The sequence below is a fragment of the Erpetoichthys calabaricus genome, chromosome 7 (assembly GCF_900747795.2).
Source record: "Erpetoichthys calabaricus chromosome 7, fErpCal1.3, whole genome shotgun sequence".
Classification (NCBI taxonomy): domain Eukaryota; kingdom Metazoa; phylum Chordata; class Cladistia; order Polypteriformes; family Polypteridae; genus Erpetoichthys; species Erpetoichthys calabaricus.
Window position 1 is genome coordinate 199,234,841 of NC_041400.2, and position 18,508 is coordinate 199,253,348.

The 18,508-nt window shown below is 53.7% G+C and overlaps 1 protein-coding gene across 1 annotated transcript; it reads left to right on the plus strand.

Moving 5' to 3' along the window:
* The first annotated feature begins 1,809 nt into the window (after nucleotides 1-1,809).
* Nucleotides 1,810-17,865, plus strand: LOC114655029 (calcium uniporter protein, mitochondrial-like). Its single transcript, XM_028805937.2, has 8 exons — nucleotides 1,810-1,993; nucleotides 13,784-13,859; nucleotides 15,898-16,068; nucleotides 16,164-16,268; nucleotides 16,336-16,505; nucleotides 16,599-16,802; nucleotides 17,302-17,418; nucleotides 17,736-17,865. Exons 1-8 carry the CDS (start codon nucleotides 1,931-1,933, stop codon nucleotides 17,811-17,813), a joined length of 984 nt encoding a protein of 327 aa, XP_028661770.2. The 5' UTR covers nucleotides 1,810-1,930; the 3' UTR covers nucleotides 17,814-17,865.
* The last annotated feature ends 643 nt before the right edge of the window (nucleotides 17,866-18,508 follow it).

Below are 18,508 nucleotides of genomic sequence, written 5' to 3' on the forward strand. Positions count from 1 at the left end.
GTTTGGTTGGCAGGGTTTATGTAAATGAGACCAGCAGAAAGGGACAAGAAACGGTGTGAGGCTGCCACCCAGTGGGCGACATGCACTTGAATGGTGGTGGGACTTGAAGGAGGGAAGTGAAGTCATTTGAGGTGACAAAGGAGGACGAGACGAACACACGAGGTGTGCCACTTCACAGGCCTGAGGGATCTGAAGACCTGGCGATGGAGAAGAAAACGCAGCAAACTAAGCAGCCTGAGCATGAAACCCTCGACTGAGAAGGGGTGACGGAGGGCTGAACCAGCGGTCACAGGTGTGAGGACAGGAGGTATGTGGTCACACTCGGCACTGCCATTAGTGAGGGTCTTGCCTCCAAACTTCATCTGGGATATGCTGGCCTCCTCAGACAGAGACGTCTAAATTCTTACAGCAGATGTCGGAGTTGCCCCGTTAGAAATAAAGAAGTCCGTCATACTGGGCAAAGACTAAAGAGTGAAGGACACAAAGCAGTCCTACTAGAAGTAAAGGTGGCAGTTAATTGTTCAGAATCCTCCATTTTTAGACAACATCTCAGTTCTCCCAATATGGGGGGGGGCAGCTAATGCCGAATCAGACAGAGGGGCTCAGCCTGTGGCAGTAAATGTAAAAATGTTTGATTGGAATACACAAAGGGGGTCTGAAAGTGGGCAGAAGGGCACGGGGGTCTTAGCTTATATGGCACCCTGGTGTGTGGAGCTCAACTCGACAAGTTAACTTCAAGCCATGGAACGTACAAGTGAGACCTCAGCTCAGTTTGGGGGGCTCTGAAACTTGTAAGAAAGCCAATGCAGGAGACACGGGAGCTTGAAAACCACACCCTCTGGTGCCCACTTTGCCAAACCCCCCCCCACCCCACACACTGTGGCAACCCTGCAGCTCGGCTCTTCTAGGGGGCACTGACACTGGCACCACTTGGGCCTCCGCTACTCAGACAAACACAAAGTCTGCGTTTAGCAATCGAGTTTAGGAGACGTGAAAGCTTTGCCCGTTGTGACGGTGAAACGTCTGACTTGGCGCAGTCTGGCTTTGCCCATTCGCTAAGTGCCCACTTTGTCCTGTGACATGCTGCCATGCCGTGCTGTACACCAGGAGGAGGAATGTGGCACACAGGCGTTGCCAGGAAGGCCCAAGGCCATTTTTCACGCTCTTTGGATGCACACCGTTGCACTTCTCCTGTCTTGCTTTGCACTTCAGCATCCAACCACTGGGCCTTGAAGATTAGACATCCGTGATCTGAGAGCGTGATATCTCTGACGTTACCTGATTGGTATGGTGATGGCAGGGCGGCACAGGGGCACAGGCGCTGGTCGCGGCCTCGCACTTCCCGTCACGTCTGTGGACGTCGTTCATGTTCTCCTCCTTCCAAGTAGCAAAAACCATTCTGGCAGCGCGGTGTCCGAGTGCCAGAGTCTGATGCCGCACTGGATTTGGGGCCTTTCTCAAGGTTATGATATTCTGGGGAGATTTCTTTCTCTTGACTTTAGCACTCAGTTTTTCAAACACAACGCATTTTCATAACCCGCCTGTCCGCAATCGAGCAATGGCTGGACATGGCGGCGGTGCAGTCACCTTCACGGGGAGCCCCAGTGGCGAGGTCCCCTCTCTGCGCGATGCGGTGATCTCTCCTCGTCTAAAGCCGCCTGACTCAGGGCATCGCAAACTCGGGCCGCGTTTATCTAGCTCGTCCATCTCCTGAGCCCGTAGCCAATCCGCGCGTCTCCTCGTTGAGTGGCACGCCCCTGACAAATCGTCGAGGCCGGAACCGAGCGAATGGGCGGGGCTCGGAGAAGCTGCTCTCACTGCTGTTTCCCGCCGCAGCTGCTGTCGACTCGGCTCACCGGCGGAGTCCCGGAGGACGTCAGAAAGTAGCGAACGCGGAGGCAGCGCCGGGACACTCGGGCGCCAACCGGCCATGGCTTTTCTGGGCAGCTTGGAGGCGGTCCTCCGGAGCGCGGGGGTGCAGCTGCTGTCTGGGGTAAGTGGGGGCGCCGCTAGCGGATGTGGATGACCCTTGGCCCGCCGCCTCCGCCCTCTCGCTCGCTTGGCTGACTGGCTGTTCGTTCGGGGCGCGCACTTGCCGCCGTTTACGGGAACTTTTCCTTCCGAGAAGTCCACGTAAGCGCCTCGCCGGCGGACGCTGACACGCGTGGACGCAGACCCACGTCTACTGGCCTCTCGGTGTCCAGCTGGCGCTTTCTTTGTCTAACGCGAAGTCGAACTCGTGAGCCCCCATCGCGCTCCTCGGCACTTTCTGTCTTCTCCGGCCGCAGTCGCTCCACTTAAACTTTCCTTCACTTGCAGGAAGTGCGCTGCCCTTTCCACGAGGATAACGGAACTGCACCTTCCCAGAAAGTTGCTTAAAATCCCCCCGGAATTGTGAATTCCGCCGTGCCTGCCGCTCCCGCAGTCCGTTTGTGAGACATTAGTGACGCGCCGCGAAGCGGACTGATTGCAGTAATCAGGGCTCCGCAGAAACCGCCGACAAATCCGGGCATCGGTCCCAGATGGCACTTGGGCTTCGAGTGTCGCCGGTCCGCTAAAGTTTAGCCCCGATATGTAGAATCTGACGTTAACCGGGGTCCGTTTAGAAAGTCGCCGCTCGGCGGGCACTGCCGTCTGAGTCATGGCTGGGGGTGGGCGCTGCTGCTGATGTGGAGATCGGCTTCTTGCTGCCTAATTAGCCTTTGCCGTGTGAACTGCGGGCTTCCTGTTTGTTTGAAGGCAGGCTGGCAGGCAGGCGGCAGACATCTCGGGCATCAGGTGCTGCTCAGACGGACCAGCAGGCCATCTCGGCAGACCTGCTTCACTGCCCCCCGAAATGCCAAAGCCTCTGGTCAGGACTGGGCGGCCCACTGGCCGCTGCTGCTGCTGTCGTCCGTTGTATCCCAATGGGGAGAGTGACGGAGTCCTGACCTGAAGAAGGAGGCTGCACACCACCTCGTTATGTTCTAGTTAGGTGAGTGAGAGACCACGCGCACAACTCGCCCATCAGACGGCTTCAGAGACCACCCTGTGAGAGAGACCACTACTGCTAACATCTCTAAGCTGTTGGGGTCTTCTCATCTCAAACCTGCCGTCTCGACTGTGCATTTCCTCAGAATTGAGGGGTCCCAAGGTGACTCGCCGTGTGCCTCCACGGTTCTTTGAGAAGCCGCTTTCCTCAGTGTGTTCTGTTAAAATGGTCTGTCGTTTGTGTCCACTTGTGTTTTTGTTGTTGATTTTGAAGTGACGGATGGCATGCGCCATGCTAACTCGCGCCATGCTAACTCGCGCCATGCTACACGTCTAAGATTGTAACTCGATTTGCCTTTTTTATTTTTTTTGGTCCATCTTCAGTAATTTGTTTGCTAATCCACCAAGTTTACTGTTTACAGTGTGACAGTACAGTCCTGCTGCTGTTTGCAGAGCCGTGTCTTCAGCATGGGCCCTGGCACGGCTGCACTTTGACTTGGCACTGTAAGTTGGCATTTTAGTGCTTAAGCCATCTGCACCCTGCTCTTCAGGCTCTGCCACTGCTTATGTGCCGAGGTGAGGAGCCTCCTGACAGTGGAGCCGACGCTCGGCGCTTTGCGTGTGTTAGAATTGGGACGGCCCGGTGATGGTAATGCCATCTTTAAGACCCCCCTCCGCCCCTAATTACTGAGCCCCCTGCAGTCTCGACTTCCCTCTCTTGGAGTTGGCTTCAGTGGTCACCCGCAGGGGCTGCTCTTTTCTGCCTCCCCCCCCCCACAGAGACATCCAGGTCATGTCATGTCCGCAGGGTGCTTCCTGCAGTTGGAGGCCTCTTACTCTGGCACTGCTGCTTCTGGACGGTGGGCACCTTCTGCTTTTCCCTGGTGGTCTAGTTATCTGCTTTTGATTTTTTTCCTCTAAGCCTGTGCTTGAAGCCCTGCAGTCATCTTGTTGAGCTCTGAGCTGCTTGTCAGAAGTAAGCGAGTTTTGTCAAAATTGACCTCCTTGAGTGATTGGCAGAAGAGCGGTGGGCATACAAAGCATGGACGAGGGTCCGGACAGACAGAAAGCACTGCAACATTAACTTGGGGTACCACTGCAGCTTCACCCAAGAGTCTCCTGGTGCCACCAGGTGGGCGTTGTATAGTTGTGGTTGCAGTGGTGCCATGTATGAGGTTGGCTTCTTTTCAGTTTGTGTCAATAGCAGATGCCCATAAACGCTAGGGTCCGTGTCTTTCAGTGGGTGGGGGGATTGTGCCGATTGTCCTTTAGTTGTTCTATACTTTGATGAGTGTGCCTGCTGAGGTTAGCAGCTTCCTTCTAGAATAAAGAAAAGTAGTAAAGACGACTTCACCCTGGGAGAACAAGCTAAGGTGCCAAGGAATCGCCAGTCCTGCTGCAATCAAAGAGGAACAATGGAGAGCACATCAGACCGTCGCCTTACCCGTTCATCGTCGAACAAAACTTCAGCATCTGCTGGTGGGGCAGGTTGTTGTTTTGCTGGGAGACGCAAGCTGCCATCTTCAGGGGCCGCTGCTATTTTTAATAAATTCTAAAAGATTTAGATAGGAATACAAGGGACAGGCTGGTGAAGTTTGCAGGTGATACCAAGACAGGTGGACTGGCAGATCTTCTGGAATCTGTGGAATCATCACAGGAGCACTTGGACAGCAGACAGGCTTGGGCAGGTTTGTGGATGATGAAGTTCAATGTCAGTAAATGTCAAGAATTAGATGTAGGAAGTCCAAGTGTGAGGTGTGAATACACAGTGGGGGGGATGGAGATCGAAAGTCCCACCCGGGTAGGCGTGTGGAGCTCTGTGGCACTGGTGTCTGTCTAGAGGGAACTGGAAATATTTTGTAGGTTCTGCTAACCTCCTCAGAATTCAAGGCTCTTCTTCTTTAAACAGGGGGCTGCTGGCATTTCATGACAGGATTGGGTTAGTTGTGGCCTTCAAGTCCCATCATTAGTTGTGGCCTTCAAGTCCCATCATTAGTTGTGGCCTTCAAGTCCCGTGATCCTTTGTTAGACTTGGCGATTTAGAATTACGAATCTGTTGTGGCCTCATCACTCCTAAATTGTGGAGGTCTGTGGTGTCGTGTGCTGCTTAACTTGTGGCTCCATTACCTGGTGCTTGCTGAGATGTTACCACAAGTGTGGCACATTTGGAGCTCTTGACCTGCACTCCAGCCTGGCCGTGATGAGCCCCCCGATGACTGCTTGTCCTTTCCTACTACGGCCTCTTTGGCTGATGGAGGGCTGCGGGTGGCCTTGATGGACGGAGTGCTGACGTTCCCCACGGCCCACCAATGCATCTTAACGACGTCCCCATCTTGGACATACGGTTCGGTTTCTGTAACCTTACACGCCAGCCGATGGCTCATAACTTGTCCGACTGGGTTTTTCACAGCCCTACCCACGAGGCTCTTGTAAGGTGTGTGTAACTGAAGACGCTCAGATGCCGCCTGTATGTATTTTTAGAGTACAGCAGCTTACTGTGTCTGCATGATAATGTCGTATTATAAGGCCTTTGGCAAAGGCAGGGACAGCCGGCCATCTGCTGCCAGCTCGGATCGCCGGGTACAAAGTTGGCGCCCCATGTGCATGGCACGTTCATTTGGACTGTTTTGAAATCTGATTGTCTGATGGTGGCTTTGAAACGTTTCATTGGAGGGCGGTGGCAGTCCGGCAGCAGAGGTTGACCTGCACCCCGTCACAAAGACCAAGCAGTTGGCATATCACAGGCAAATCATTTTACCCTTCTCAAAGCATTAAAGTCTGCCAGGATGCAGTGGGACCTCCAGCCCACTCGTAGTCAGCTGGGCAGCGGCCGCATTCATGAGCCATGGAGACGACAAGAGGGGGGCAGAAAATCACAGAATTAGGCTTGTGGGTCAAATGTGGCAGGAGGGAAAGAAACGACGGGGTGACCGGGGGCGACGCCATTTTCACTTGAGCAGCTGCCTGGTTGTGTGGCCTTGAGATTGAGGGCCGTAGTTTGCTCTTTAGGTTTTGTTTTAATGTATAAAAATAAATTACTCGGTGAATCAGAGGCGCAACATAGCGGACTGCGACCCCGGAATCTCGAGTGTCCGTTCTCTGGCACAGACGTGACGGGGGGGGCCTGCCAGTCTGAAACTCCGCTTGCCACGCTGGGACAGGGAGCCTCTGCTGTTTGCACGACGAGCCAGGACTGAAGAGTCCCAGCACACGGAATTGAGTTCTCATCCTCTCCTTTTCCAGCGGCCCGTTAATCTTGACTTTGTGTGCACTCGTGTTGGATTTAATTCAGTTTTGTGTGGGACACTGAGGCCTCGTCATACTTGGTGTCCAGGGATTGTGGCTGTGGTGACATGCGAATGTCCCCAAATGGAGGGGACGATGCTTCATTATTGTTGTGTTTGTAATTCACAAGAAAACTGCAGCCTTTCCTAAAAAGCCGAAGTGTGCGATGGGTGGGACCTCCTTTAGTCGTCTCGGAGGACTTCACCATCTGAGAGGCGGGCGGCACGTGTGAAATACAAAGGTGTGCAGGAATGATTGGTGTAAAGTCCAGATCAAAGCAGTAAGCCGAGCCAATCAGTGCAGAGTGGAAGGTGTGCATTGAGTTCTGAGCGCTTCCTGACCAGAACTTCACAGTCGCATTGTGTGGCAGGCTGTTTATAGTTGATCATGATGATGATGATGATGATGTCGTTTGAGATCCTCACACACTCCCAGATCCACAGTCCTGTCTTAGTGCTGCCGTTTTAACTTAAATGATCCACAGCTAGACAGTAAGCCTCAGAGACCCCCTTGTGCATGTGGCCTTGGGGACGAGTTGTGGCCCAAATGTTGTCACACACTCAAGTGCGCACACTCGCATACCATATGCTGGGTCATTTAGAGCTTGAGAGGCGACTGAAGCAAACATGAGGATGACGTGCCACCTCCACACAGCCGCGTGCGTTGAGCAGGGATTGTGTCACACGGCCAGCTGCAGGACACACACACACACACGTCTGAAGAGAAGGGGCGGCCGCTGTGTGTGTCACACGACTCCAGACGGAGCCTCTTCTCAAGGACAGGCCTGTTTGCAGTAAGCGTCAACATCACAACTACCCGAGTGACAGCGGCCGGTGAGCCCAGCGAAGCTCGCCAGTCTGTCCAGTGGCGCGTCATTGACTCTCACGTCAGGATGAGGCTGGCTGCTCTGACTCTTCATCTCCTCCTCCTCCTCTTTATGGACGGCTGCCTTCCCTTGTACCCTCCCTTTTGTTTTTGTGCCACTTGCCTGCCTGGTTGATTTGAGTTTTACAGGAAATGAAAGCGTCTCGCCACATCACCACACCCGAGCTCAGGGGTGGGCAGATGGGTGGTTTTTTTTTTTTTTTTTTGCTGGTGGGCTCCATAATGACTCCTACGTACAGCGGGTTGTGTAAAATGTGGGTGTGGCTATCAATTGAGGCGAGGAGCGGAGCGGGCAGGAGAGCCGGGCGACTGTGCTGACGTCGTTCTTCTGGCTGCTGACTCTCGACTTCAGCGGAGACACCGGACGTCGTGCTGATTAATTCACTGCTAAGATCGCAGTCTGCGATTCCGCTGCTCTGCTGGTTTGAGCTGCTCACCGGGGTGACTGCTACCCACCGATGACACTTTGGTGACACAAATCCTGAGTAGCGTCGACTCCATAGAAAGACAGGAAAGAAAATTCTCATCATGTCAGTGACTTCCACCTGCAGACGTCTGTCACCTCGGCCACCAGCCAAATGCCCACCCAAAGTCCCGACCGTCGGTGTCCGATTTGAGATGAAGGATGTCAGGCTGACAGATTGGAAAAACGAACGGGTTGTGCGTGTGGCAGCTGCCAATGATGGAACGTTTGTCAATGGCACAGACTGGCAGAAGGTGTGGCCGCCATGCTGCTGTGCGGCCCACTCCTTATCACGCCAAACGCCAGGATGGTCCACTGTGGTTTATCTATGGCTGCAAAAGTGTTTGCCATCTGACCTCCTGCTCCTTTCACATTTGTGAGTGGCGGACGCCTGCTCACTGATTTGTGCCCAGACTGCAGTCACACTGCCGATGAAAGTAAATGTGTGTAAACATCTACTCTGGGAATGGCACTGTGCTGCCCAGCTGACCCCACAGTTCTGCAGACATAAGAGTGAAAGTCACTTCGGCACCCGTGTGACGGCAGGCAGGCACATTAATATGTGAACTAGGGGAGTAAGGCGGGTTTATACTTCACGTGACGCGACGCGTGCGCCTGTGGGCACTACTGCCACACAAGTGTTGTGCTTTTTATACTTCACGTAAATCTGGAGGATTCCACCAGGTGGCAGTGCATGATGTCATCACAGTATAAGCACTCGCGTGCGCACACACACACTGGCATCATTTTATTGTCCCCAAATCCCCAAACATTCATATCTTTAGGAGGAAACTGGAGGCCATTGTGGACACCCACCAGGAAAACATGCAAACTGCAGGGAGGCACTACCCCTCTGTACCCCTCTGCCACCGTGTCGCCCCAACACGTGTCATCGTTATCAGCATTCATTATTTAGATGAGGTTAACGATTTATCTGTAAAATGTAACATCCGTACTTTAATGCATTTCATCATGAAGGTGACATGAAGTAGAAACGTGCAGAGAGCTGGAGTGTCACACGTGTCACATGTTCTATGTGGCCATTGCTGCTGAGGGCCCAGCCGCAGGTAGCGACTGTCAGCTGGGTCGGTTTGAGGTGACGATTACGACTGTCGGCTTCGATGATTAACGTGGACATTTCGAGATTGAACCTGAAATTTCCACTTTAGTCACAAAGCTTTTCACCGAGTCCCTAATCATTTTTCTCCACCGCCGTACGTTCTGACGCTGCTGTGAAGGTGCAAATAAAAAGAGGGCACAGAAGAGGGCATGCGAGACCTTTAAAACGGATCGCGTCATTACAATGGGGAATATGCGACGCTTGAACATGAAAGCACCAGCAGTGTATTTGTATGTCGACATGTTGCTTCACCAATCAACGCACGTCGATTACAGACGATCTGCATGGCGGCCTTCGGTCACATGATGACAGTAAACGGGGACGCTGTGCCCGACCCTGACTTTTTACTGGGGCTGCAACTCGGGCACGCGTCACGTTAATTTGTGAGGACGCGTCAAATGAACACGTGGCAGCCATGATGCGTGTGTGTACGTGTTCTGAGCGTGAAGTATAAAACGGCTATAAAACCTTCACAGAGTTGGCACCAATGGCATGTGTGTGTGTGCCAAACAGACACTACATACTGTAGTTCACTTGAATAATGGCACTGCTACTAATAATGACGATGACATTTCTGTTGTTGCCTTGGTCACAATTAGGTAGCAGGTGTCGTGACATGTCACAGGCATTGGTGTTGAATACGACTGTCGTGACACCCCTGAACTTGACCAAGGCCCACCAAGAGCTGCAGACGTACTGTAAAGCAGTGCCACCTCAGGCTGCCCCAACAGCTTGGCTTATTTCTATGTATGACACTGCATGGTGGCTTTGCTGGGCCTGCACCAGCCCTCTGTGCCATCGTCTTGTTAAGGTCACCTGGTGATGGCCGCAATATTAGATACTATGAGTAGCCCGTGGGCTGCTTGCTCCTGTGCCAGGGGCAGATGTGGTCGTCAGGCAGCCATAGTTTTGCCCACCCCTTTCAGAGCTAATGGAAAAAATGAGTCATCGTCCTGGAGCAGGCGTATTGATTACTGTGGTGGATAATAAGCCGCTGGCACAGTGACGGCTAAACTCCAAGGGCGGGTCGTCTCGAAGCCCCTCCGTGCACCCGCATCACTAGGCGGTGAGGGTGTTTAGAGGTGCCAATCACTACACTGACGAAAGCCAAGACCGATCAGTGAGTGAAGCTGATGAAGCAACTCGAGCTTGTGGGTCAAATGAGGACGACTTGGGTGGGTCGGTGGGCTTTCACTCTCGCCGTTCTTAACTTATCATGCGTGGCAGTTTGAAGGGGCTGATCTGAAGGCCAGTGCCCATTTGTGGTTGTAGTCATGTTGGGTAATAAAACACCAGGGTGACGTGGTCTTTAAACAGAGAAGTGCAAGTCACGGGATGAGCCGCTTGAAGCTCTCCTTATCAGATGAGCCTCGGGCATCGCACACCCAGCGGCCCACTGGCAGCTCCATGGGGGCTCCGCTGCACCTCTGAATTTGCTCATGTCCACCTAGTGACCCGGGATATGGCACAGCATGTGGCAAGTCAGGTGTAGGCACCAGTCTGGCGAGTTGAACCTGTGAAGGTGGTGGGCACTCTGGAGGTCCTGCAGAGAGAGTGTTGGAGTCATGCCCCCCCCATATACGCCAGTGCAGCGCTCCTCGGGTGAGCCACTCGGACCACACGGGTGAGCTGCAGCAGCCCCTACACGTAATGTAAGGCAGGTAAGCCGCCGTTAGTGCCAGGCGCTGCCCACAATGGCCAGGAGCAGCTACAGCTTTTCTTAGGCATGGCAGCAGTCAACCCTCGATGTGACCTTCCTGAGTGACTGTGGCCCAGAGGGTGGCTCTCTGTGTCCCTGATTGTGCAGAGGCACATTGGGGCCCAGAGGATGGCATCGGTGGCACAGTCAGTGCGGGAAAATCAACATGAGATGTCTGACCACCACTGAGTCACTGCTCCCTGGCACCAACAATTCACCTTCCTGCCGATGACGCAGACAGCAGAGCCGTCCTCGTTAACGGGCCCTGATGGTGTGTCACTCACTGGGCCTGAGACGTCCCCAGGGTGGGGTGACTTCCTGTCATCTCTGCGGTTGCACATCAGGCAGGCCGGAGGTTTGTGTGGCGTCTTTGTTTTCCTATTTCAACGTCTCCCTTTACCCTCGGGGTCTTCTCAGTCTATTGATCGTTCACCAGCCGCGAACATGAGATGAAGAATGAGGAAGTGCGGTGACACGGCTGAGGTGAAGGTCATTTGATACTAGGGGCCCTTCGTCACGTGGAGGGTGATGACGATCCACAACTCTTCACTCGAGCCGTTCACGTGAGTGCCGCTCACGATGCTTCTGAAGGGTGAGCTGGGTGGGATCAGTCTGCCCCCCACCCACAGGTATTGTTCTCGGCCCACCGCTGTGGACGTCGCTGCACGTCGCTCACGTTTGCCGTCTGAACTCGCTCTTTCAGCGCCTTTCATTTTTACACCCTCACTTTCTTCAGGTTTGTGACCGACGGGCTTGAGCTGCAACTCGGCTACGCGACTGGCATTTGTGAAGTGCCAGGGCAGACTGTCTGTATGCCCGCTCTGTCTGACTTCACGTCTTTTTCAAATCAGATTTTACTCTTGTGGCACAAAGGGATTTGGAATTGGCCAGCCTTTTAGTTTAAAAGCACAAAGGAATCTTCCAACAAAAAGGTCACCTTAATACTCGCGTCGCGGGGTCCTGGCCTGACTGCTCGGGGTCTTTCAACGTGTTGGCCGATGTGTGTGTGTGTGTGAGAGAGAGAGAAAGAGAGAGAGCGGGCATCGGCGGGGGGTGAGGGTTACCCTGAAGGAACAGCATGTCAGGAGTGTCAGACGGAGTGAAGATTGTGAAGCTGGAAACTGGAGGTGTGATGAGGAGTGTGGTTTGTGCATACGTCCTGCAAGTTGGGTGAGCGATGGAAGATTTCTGGAGGGATTGGAGTGGTGAAGGAGACGAGGAGGTGATGGGTAGGTATGGTGTCAAGGAGAGGAATGAAGAAGGCCAGAGGATAGTGGATTTTGGACATGGCTGTGGTGAATAAGAAGAGAGAGGAACACAGGGTGACGTACGAGAGTGGAGGAAGATGCCCACAGGTAGATGATATCCTGTGGAGAAGAGTCGATCTGAAGGAGACTGGAGACTATAAAGTGGTGGCAGCCGAAAGTGTAGTTAAGAGCATAGGATGGTGGTCTGTAGGATGACGTTGGAGATCAAGAAGAGGAAGAGAGTGAGGGCAGAGCCAAGGATCAAATGGTGGAAGTTGAAAAAGGAAGACTACAAGGTGGAGTTTAGGGAGACTGTGAGACGGGCACTGGGTGGCAGTGAAAAGTCACCAGACAACTGGGAAACTACAGCAGATGTAGTAAGGGTGACAGCAAGAAGAGTGCTTGGTGTGACATCTGGACAGAGGAAGGGGGAAAAGGAAACCTGGTGGTGGAATGAGGAAATACAGGAGAGTATACAGAGGAAGAGGATGGCAAAGAAGAAGTGGGATAGTCAGAGAGATGCAGAAAGTAGACAAGAGTACAAGAAGATAAGGCGCAAGGTGAAGAGAGAGGTGGCAAAGGCTCAAGAAAAGGCGCATGATGAGTGGTATGAGAGGAGGGAGAAAAGGACCGGTGGGCTACAGAGAGGGGCCGAGCTGGGAAAGATGAGCAGCAGGTTAGGGTGATAAAGATGGAAACGTACTCACAAGTGAGGAGAGTGTTGAGTAGATGGAAGGAGGACTTTGACAGGCTGATGAATGAAGAGAACGAGAGGGAGAAGAGGTTGGATGATGTGGAGAATCAGGAAGTGCAACAGATTAGCAAGGAGGAAGTAAGGACAGCGATGAAGAGGATGAAGAATGGAAAAGCCGTTGGTCCAAATGGCATATCTATGTAAACATGGAGGTGTTTAAGAGAGATGACAGTGGAGTTTTTAACCAGATTGTTTAATGGAATCTTGGAAAGTGAGAGGATGATGATGAGGAGTGGAGAAGAAGTATACTGGTGGGCCGATATTTAAGAATAAGGGGGATGTGCAGGACTGCAGTAACTACAGGGGAATAAAATTGATGAGCCACAGCATGAAGTTATGGGAAAGAGTAGTGGAAGCTCAGTTAAGAAGTGAGGTGATTAGTGAGCAGCAGGATGGTTTCATGCCAAGAAAGAACACCACAGATGAGATGTTTGCTCTGAGGATGTTGATGGAGAAGTTTAGAGAAGGCCAGAAGGAGTTGCATTGCGTCTTTGTGGACCTGAGAAAGCAGATGACAGGAGCTGTGGTGTTGAATGAGGAAGTCGGGAGTGGCAGAGAAGTACATAAGAGTGGCACAGGATATGTACGAGGGGAGTGTGACCATGGTGAGGTCTGCGGTAGGAGTGACGGAGGTGAGATTACATCAGGGATCGGCTCTGAGATCTTTCTTATTGGCAATGGTGATGGACAGGTTGACAGACGAGATTAGACAGGAGTCCCCGTGGACTGTGATGTTTGCTGATGACATTGTGATCTGCAGGTGGAGGAGACCCTGGAGAGGTGGAGATATGAGAGGAGAGGAATGAAGGTCAGTAGGACCACCAAGACAGAATACATGTGTGTGAATGAGGGAGGTCAGTGGAATGGTGAGGATGAGGGAGTAGAGTTGGCGCAGGTGGAGGAGTTTAAATACTTGGGATCAGCAGTACAGAGTAAAGGGGAGTGAGGAAGACCCACTGTGGCCTTGCAGAGTGGTGGCAGCTGGCGACCAGGGCTCCTCATGGCGGTGCATTTATGTGGCCAGGGATTGACTGTTGGTCAGGCTAATAAAAGCAAATCCTGTGTGCCTTTGGAGTGGCATTTGAGCGCGGTGGCCCTCCGGTGTGATGCCACAGTGTGGAGACTCCTGTGAGGGGCCACATTGGGGTCTTCTCGTGTTACACTTTCACTGTATGATTGCAGTTTTGCCCTCTGATTTCAAGGCCAGTGTGATGATTGGAGTTTGTCGTGTCATCACCCAGTGACAGTCACCTTGCCCACACAGACAAATCTCTTGTTGCTTTCCTACCTAAAACCCTGCGGGCTCCTTGGATGCCCGGCGTGCTGCTGACGTCTTTGCATTTCTACTTTTGTCTTGCAGGTGGGACGCTCCAGACGGTGTGTGTCATGTGGCGCCTTGAGGGCCAGGCTCGGCAGCACTTCGGCGTCCCCTCACGGTACGGTATGTTTCTTCTTGAAGGACTAGGACTGGTGGTGCAGGGGCATCAGAGTGCTGATGTGATGGCAGCCGGTGGCACCTGCCTTGAGCCGAGGTGCCTTTTAAGTCACTGGCGGCGCGTTGTCTTTGTGCTTTTGGGGTACACTGCCAGCTTCTCAGTTTGCCCTCCTTGACCTGCCCAGGAAGCGGTGTCTGGTAGATGCCCATTGAAGGCTGCAGTGGAGAGCCTGCAGAGACCACCGGGGTTGGCACACTGATTTCTGCAGACTTGCGTTTATAACCGGGGGGCACCGAAATGAGTCACCTCTGCGCAGTGACTAAGGTGACCGTGACGCCTCACAGAGCTCGAGCTATTATGGGATGATAATGATGGGCTTTTATTGAGGGTCTTGTGGGCAACGAGCCCTGCACTGATCTTGAAGCCAAAGCACAAATGGCAAACCTCGGCACCCCATAACGATCCAAACACATGAAATGACCAGGAAGGGGGCACATTAGGGACAGTTAGTGACAGTGCTGAGAAAGCTACAAACTGCCGTTACTGTCTGCGGCTGTGGCATCGAGACACGTGGAGGGCCGTCTGAGGGTTTGGTTTCCCCCGTTACGACCGCCTTGGCCACACTGCCACTTGCTGCCTGGCCTGGTGGCTTATCGAGAGGGCACGGCCGCCTCACAAGTTTCATTTCCTCTTTGACTGTAAAACTGATCACGTGACCCGACTTGCCTGTTGCTCGGCAACGCAGATGCCACCTCGGCCTTCACGTATGAAGTCACCAGAGCTGCTGGACTTTGGGCGGCAGGACAGCTTTGGATTTTTGGTTGGTGCTTTTATCTTAAGTGATGCCAACCACCAGCAGGGGCCTTTACCCCAGTGAGTAGGGGGGCTTGCAGTTGGTGAACTTTTGTGTCCCCAGGGTCTGTTGTGTGACGTTCATCGGGGGGGTTTACAAACTCGGGTGGTCCCTTCTAGCACAACACTTACTGATCAGCTGTGAAGAATTCGATTTCGGTGGGTTTTGGTGAAAATGCTGCCACTGCTTGACTTGTGTCACACGTGAAGACCTCCAGCCACGGGACCCTTGTAAGAGCGAAGCGAGCCTCTTACAGTAGCAGGGGGCTGCTGTCCCCCCCGCCTTTACAGGAGTCTACGCTGATGTCACGCTGCCCGCCATTCTTAGACACGGCACGTGTTCTGTGTAGTGGGCCATCACTCTGGCATGTTGGGCACTGAGACCCCCAGGGTGATTGCTGCCCACAAGTGTACGCTACATCAATGAATATGTGAATGTCTAGTCATTGGCAGGGAAACACTGGGGCGGTGGTCCTAAATGTGGCATACAGGGGTGATCTGAGGGGGCAGCCTGGCAAGAGGATGGCACACATTTACTGACTCGGCCCTTGAATATACGACGGTGCTTTGAAATCATCAGGCGCCACACATTCCAGGCCTGGGGCGAAACTCACCTGGCACACCTCCATTTGCTCATCTGTACGGCCGGACCCTCCAGTGGGGTGACACTGTAGACGCGTGTAACCAGGCGACATCGTCAAGGGGAGCAGGGTGGGTGAGCATCAACAGGCCAAGACGGGTCTGACGTGGGCAGCTGTTGGGGTCAGAGGTGTCTGCTCACGTCGGTGCCCTCGAGCTGTTTAGTTGCAGATATCCGCGCATTAGGAGGATGGCACCATGCAGACCACCATTAGAACACGGGAGGTGAGGAGGGGGACGTATGTGTTCTGGTATAATGATGACGATGATGATCATAGGGATGGTTACAATAGGGCAGTCTGACGACCCGTTGGGGCGGAATGGGGGGCCTGGTGGGGTGTAGGTGTCATTACTGGGCTTCCTCTTCTCCTGGCTTGGCCGAGGGTCCTATCTGCAGTATCCGTAGTCCTCATTCTGAGAGCTTCACTGCAGTGGTGGCCGAGAGTTTCTGAGTGCCAGCTGAAGGTCTGATATCTGAAAAGGGCAGAGTTGGGGTCGACGGCTGGCGGGGCGCTCACTCAGTGACGTCTGACTGCTTCTCTCGTAGACGTAACAGTGGAGTACAGGCACGGGCTGCCCACCCTGTGTTTGCCGCTGCCCTCCAGAAGAGAGACGTGCCGCTTTTCCTTGAAGCCGCTGCTCATGAACGTGGGTGACCTGCTTCGTGATGTCCAGCGAGAGGACAGGGGCATCGAGAGCGTGGCGGTGCTGAGCCCAGGTGAGCCTTTCGTTCATCTCTGCTGACTGAGGTGGGTCGGCGTGTTGGCCTCGGTGGGTCGTTCTCATCCTGTGCTGTGCCCTTTGTCCTTGCAGATGGCGTGCGGCTCTCCTCGGCCGTGCCTGTCCACGTGCTGCTGAGGAGCGATTTCCAGATTGCCATCAATGGCGTCCACTACCAGGTGCGACCTCCAGACACAGGTAATGGCGGCCAGCGGTTGCGGCCCAGCCAGCTTAGGGGCGGAGGCTGACCTTTGCCCTCTTGTAGTCCTAGCGGAGCAGATTGGCGCACAGCAGACACCGGCGATGGACGAGCTGAAGGACGTCATCCAAAGGCTGCATTCGGCTCTGCACCTCCCGGCCCACCACGTGCAGACGCAGGAGAAGCTGTTGCTCCGGCTGGGTGAGCTGAGAGAGGAGCTGCGGCCCCTCGAGGAGGTGGGTGATCATCGCCGTTTGCTGCGCTCACGGTTGTCGATTCCTCCTCGGCCTGTCGGCTGATCGTTGGTATATCTGGCTTCTTTGGCACAGGTGAAGGAGAAGCTGATGCGGCAGGCGGGGGGCCGCACGAGTCGCCTCCTCTGGCTGGGCCTGGCCTACCTGTCGGCACAGGGGGGCACGCTGGCCTGGCTGACGTGGTGGGTCTACTCCTGGGATATCATGGAGCCCGTCACCTACTTCCTCACTTACGGCAGCGCCATCTCCTTCTACTCCTACTTTGTCCTCACTAAGCAGGTAAGAACTTTTGTCCCAGGGTGCACCACCTGAAAAACCTGAGGGTTTCTTTCGTAATTTCTGCTTCTCTGCTGCATTTTCATGATCGGTGGGGTGGGGGAACTCAAAAGACCCAAAGGGCACAGGATTGGCTACGGCCTGCTGACCTGCGCGGTCACAGCTGTAGTGACGTCAGACACCGATGACAGTTACGGTGATGTGTTGGGCCCACAATATGGCTGCTTAATGGGTCTGCGTGAAGGGCTGGCCTGTCAGGTGACATTCATCTCGAGTCTGGCATCTGCCATCTTTCACCCTGTGCCACCCACATGGCCCCGGTCTTTAACCGTTCCTGTTTTGCGCAGCTTTGCTGGTGAATTGGCTCGTTACTCATCCCAGTCCAGTTTCCTGCTGGGGGTCTTCAGGGCTGCCCACTCCTGCCTGCCCTGGACTTGTGGGGGGGCCCAATTCCAGTCGAGTGCCAGGGGTCCTAATGGCTTGTGTTTTCATTCAAATGCAGGATTGTGTCTACCCCGAAGTCCAAGACCGCCAGTTTCTTCATATTTTGCACCAAGGAGCCAAGCGACGGCTTTTTGATCTCGAGAAGTACAACAAGTTAAAGGACGACGTCGCTCAGGTACGGAATCGCGGGCATCTTCACTTGGGCGGGGCACACGAGAACCGAATGCACAAAACAGTAAAGGCCTGCACGCTTAGCCCAAGATGGGGGCTCAGTTACTGTTGGGGTACAGCTGAACTGGCCCCCTATGAAGGCCAGGCTCCACCATCGTGGACAATGGCTGGCTGGTGCCTCCCAATCAGCGAGTTATAAATTTGACACATTAAGGGTGGCACTGGGCCGAGGTGCTGGAGGGTCCGGCGGGCCCCCCTGTAGTTTGCAGTCACCGTGGCGAGGCCCTTGTGTCTGATCTCCTCTACCTTTGCTGTCCACAGGTGGAGTGCGACCTTCAGCGTCTGCGTGGTCCTCTGCAGCTTCAGCTGCCGGTGGAGCAAATCAACGAGAAGCAATGAAGTGTAATCGGAAGAGATGGCATTTTGATTAAAGGTGGCACCCTGCACACAACCCGCTTGGTCGTCTTCTGACTGCTCTCTTACTTTGTATTTTTTAATATTCCTTTATTTTGTCTTCACTGCTGGGCTCTGGAGAGGAGCCACTGACCTTGCTCTTGTGGACCCTGGCATGCTGGGCACAATCTGCAGATTAAAGCCCAATGCCAAACACTTACCTGAAAATTGATAGTAAAAAGTAAATAAAGTTAAGAGAAGGTGAGGCCTGCTGGTGCCCCCGTCTGGTCGCTCACCTGAACACACGGCTTCTTTGGTCCCCGTGTTTATCTGAACTCAGATAGTCAAATGTGAAGTGCTACTTTCACCCACAAGGTGGCAGCAGTTTCGCTTTTTGGCAGCCAAGTGTGTGGGAAATGCTGAGAGGAGAGGAAAGACCCTACCCCCCCCCCCCCAGAAGTTCCATTTAGCTTGGGTAGTGTAGTGATGGCCGAGAGAAATCTGGAATCTCGATTCTTCACGGCTAACCGAGTGGATGTTTGTGTCAGAATGGCGGACAAAGCTGCACGATTGAAATCGGCCGTAAAAACAAACAAAACGAAAGGAGGTCCATTCACGTGGGGATCACACAAGACCAGACTCGACCCCTGAATACGGGAGGAGAGGCGGCTCTTCAAAAGTGTGAACCCCCACGCGCAAGG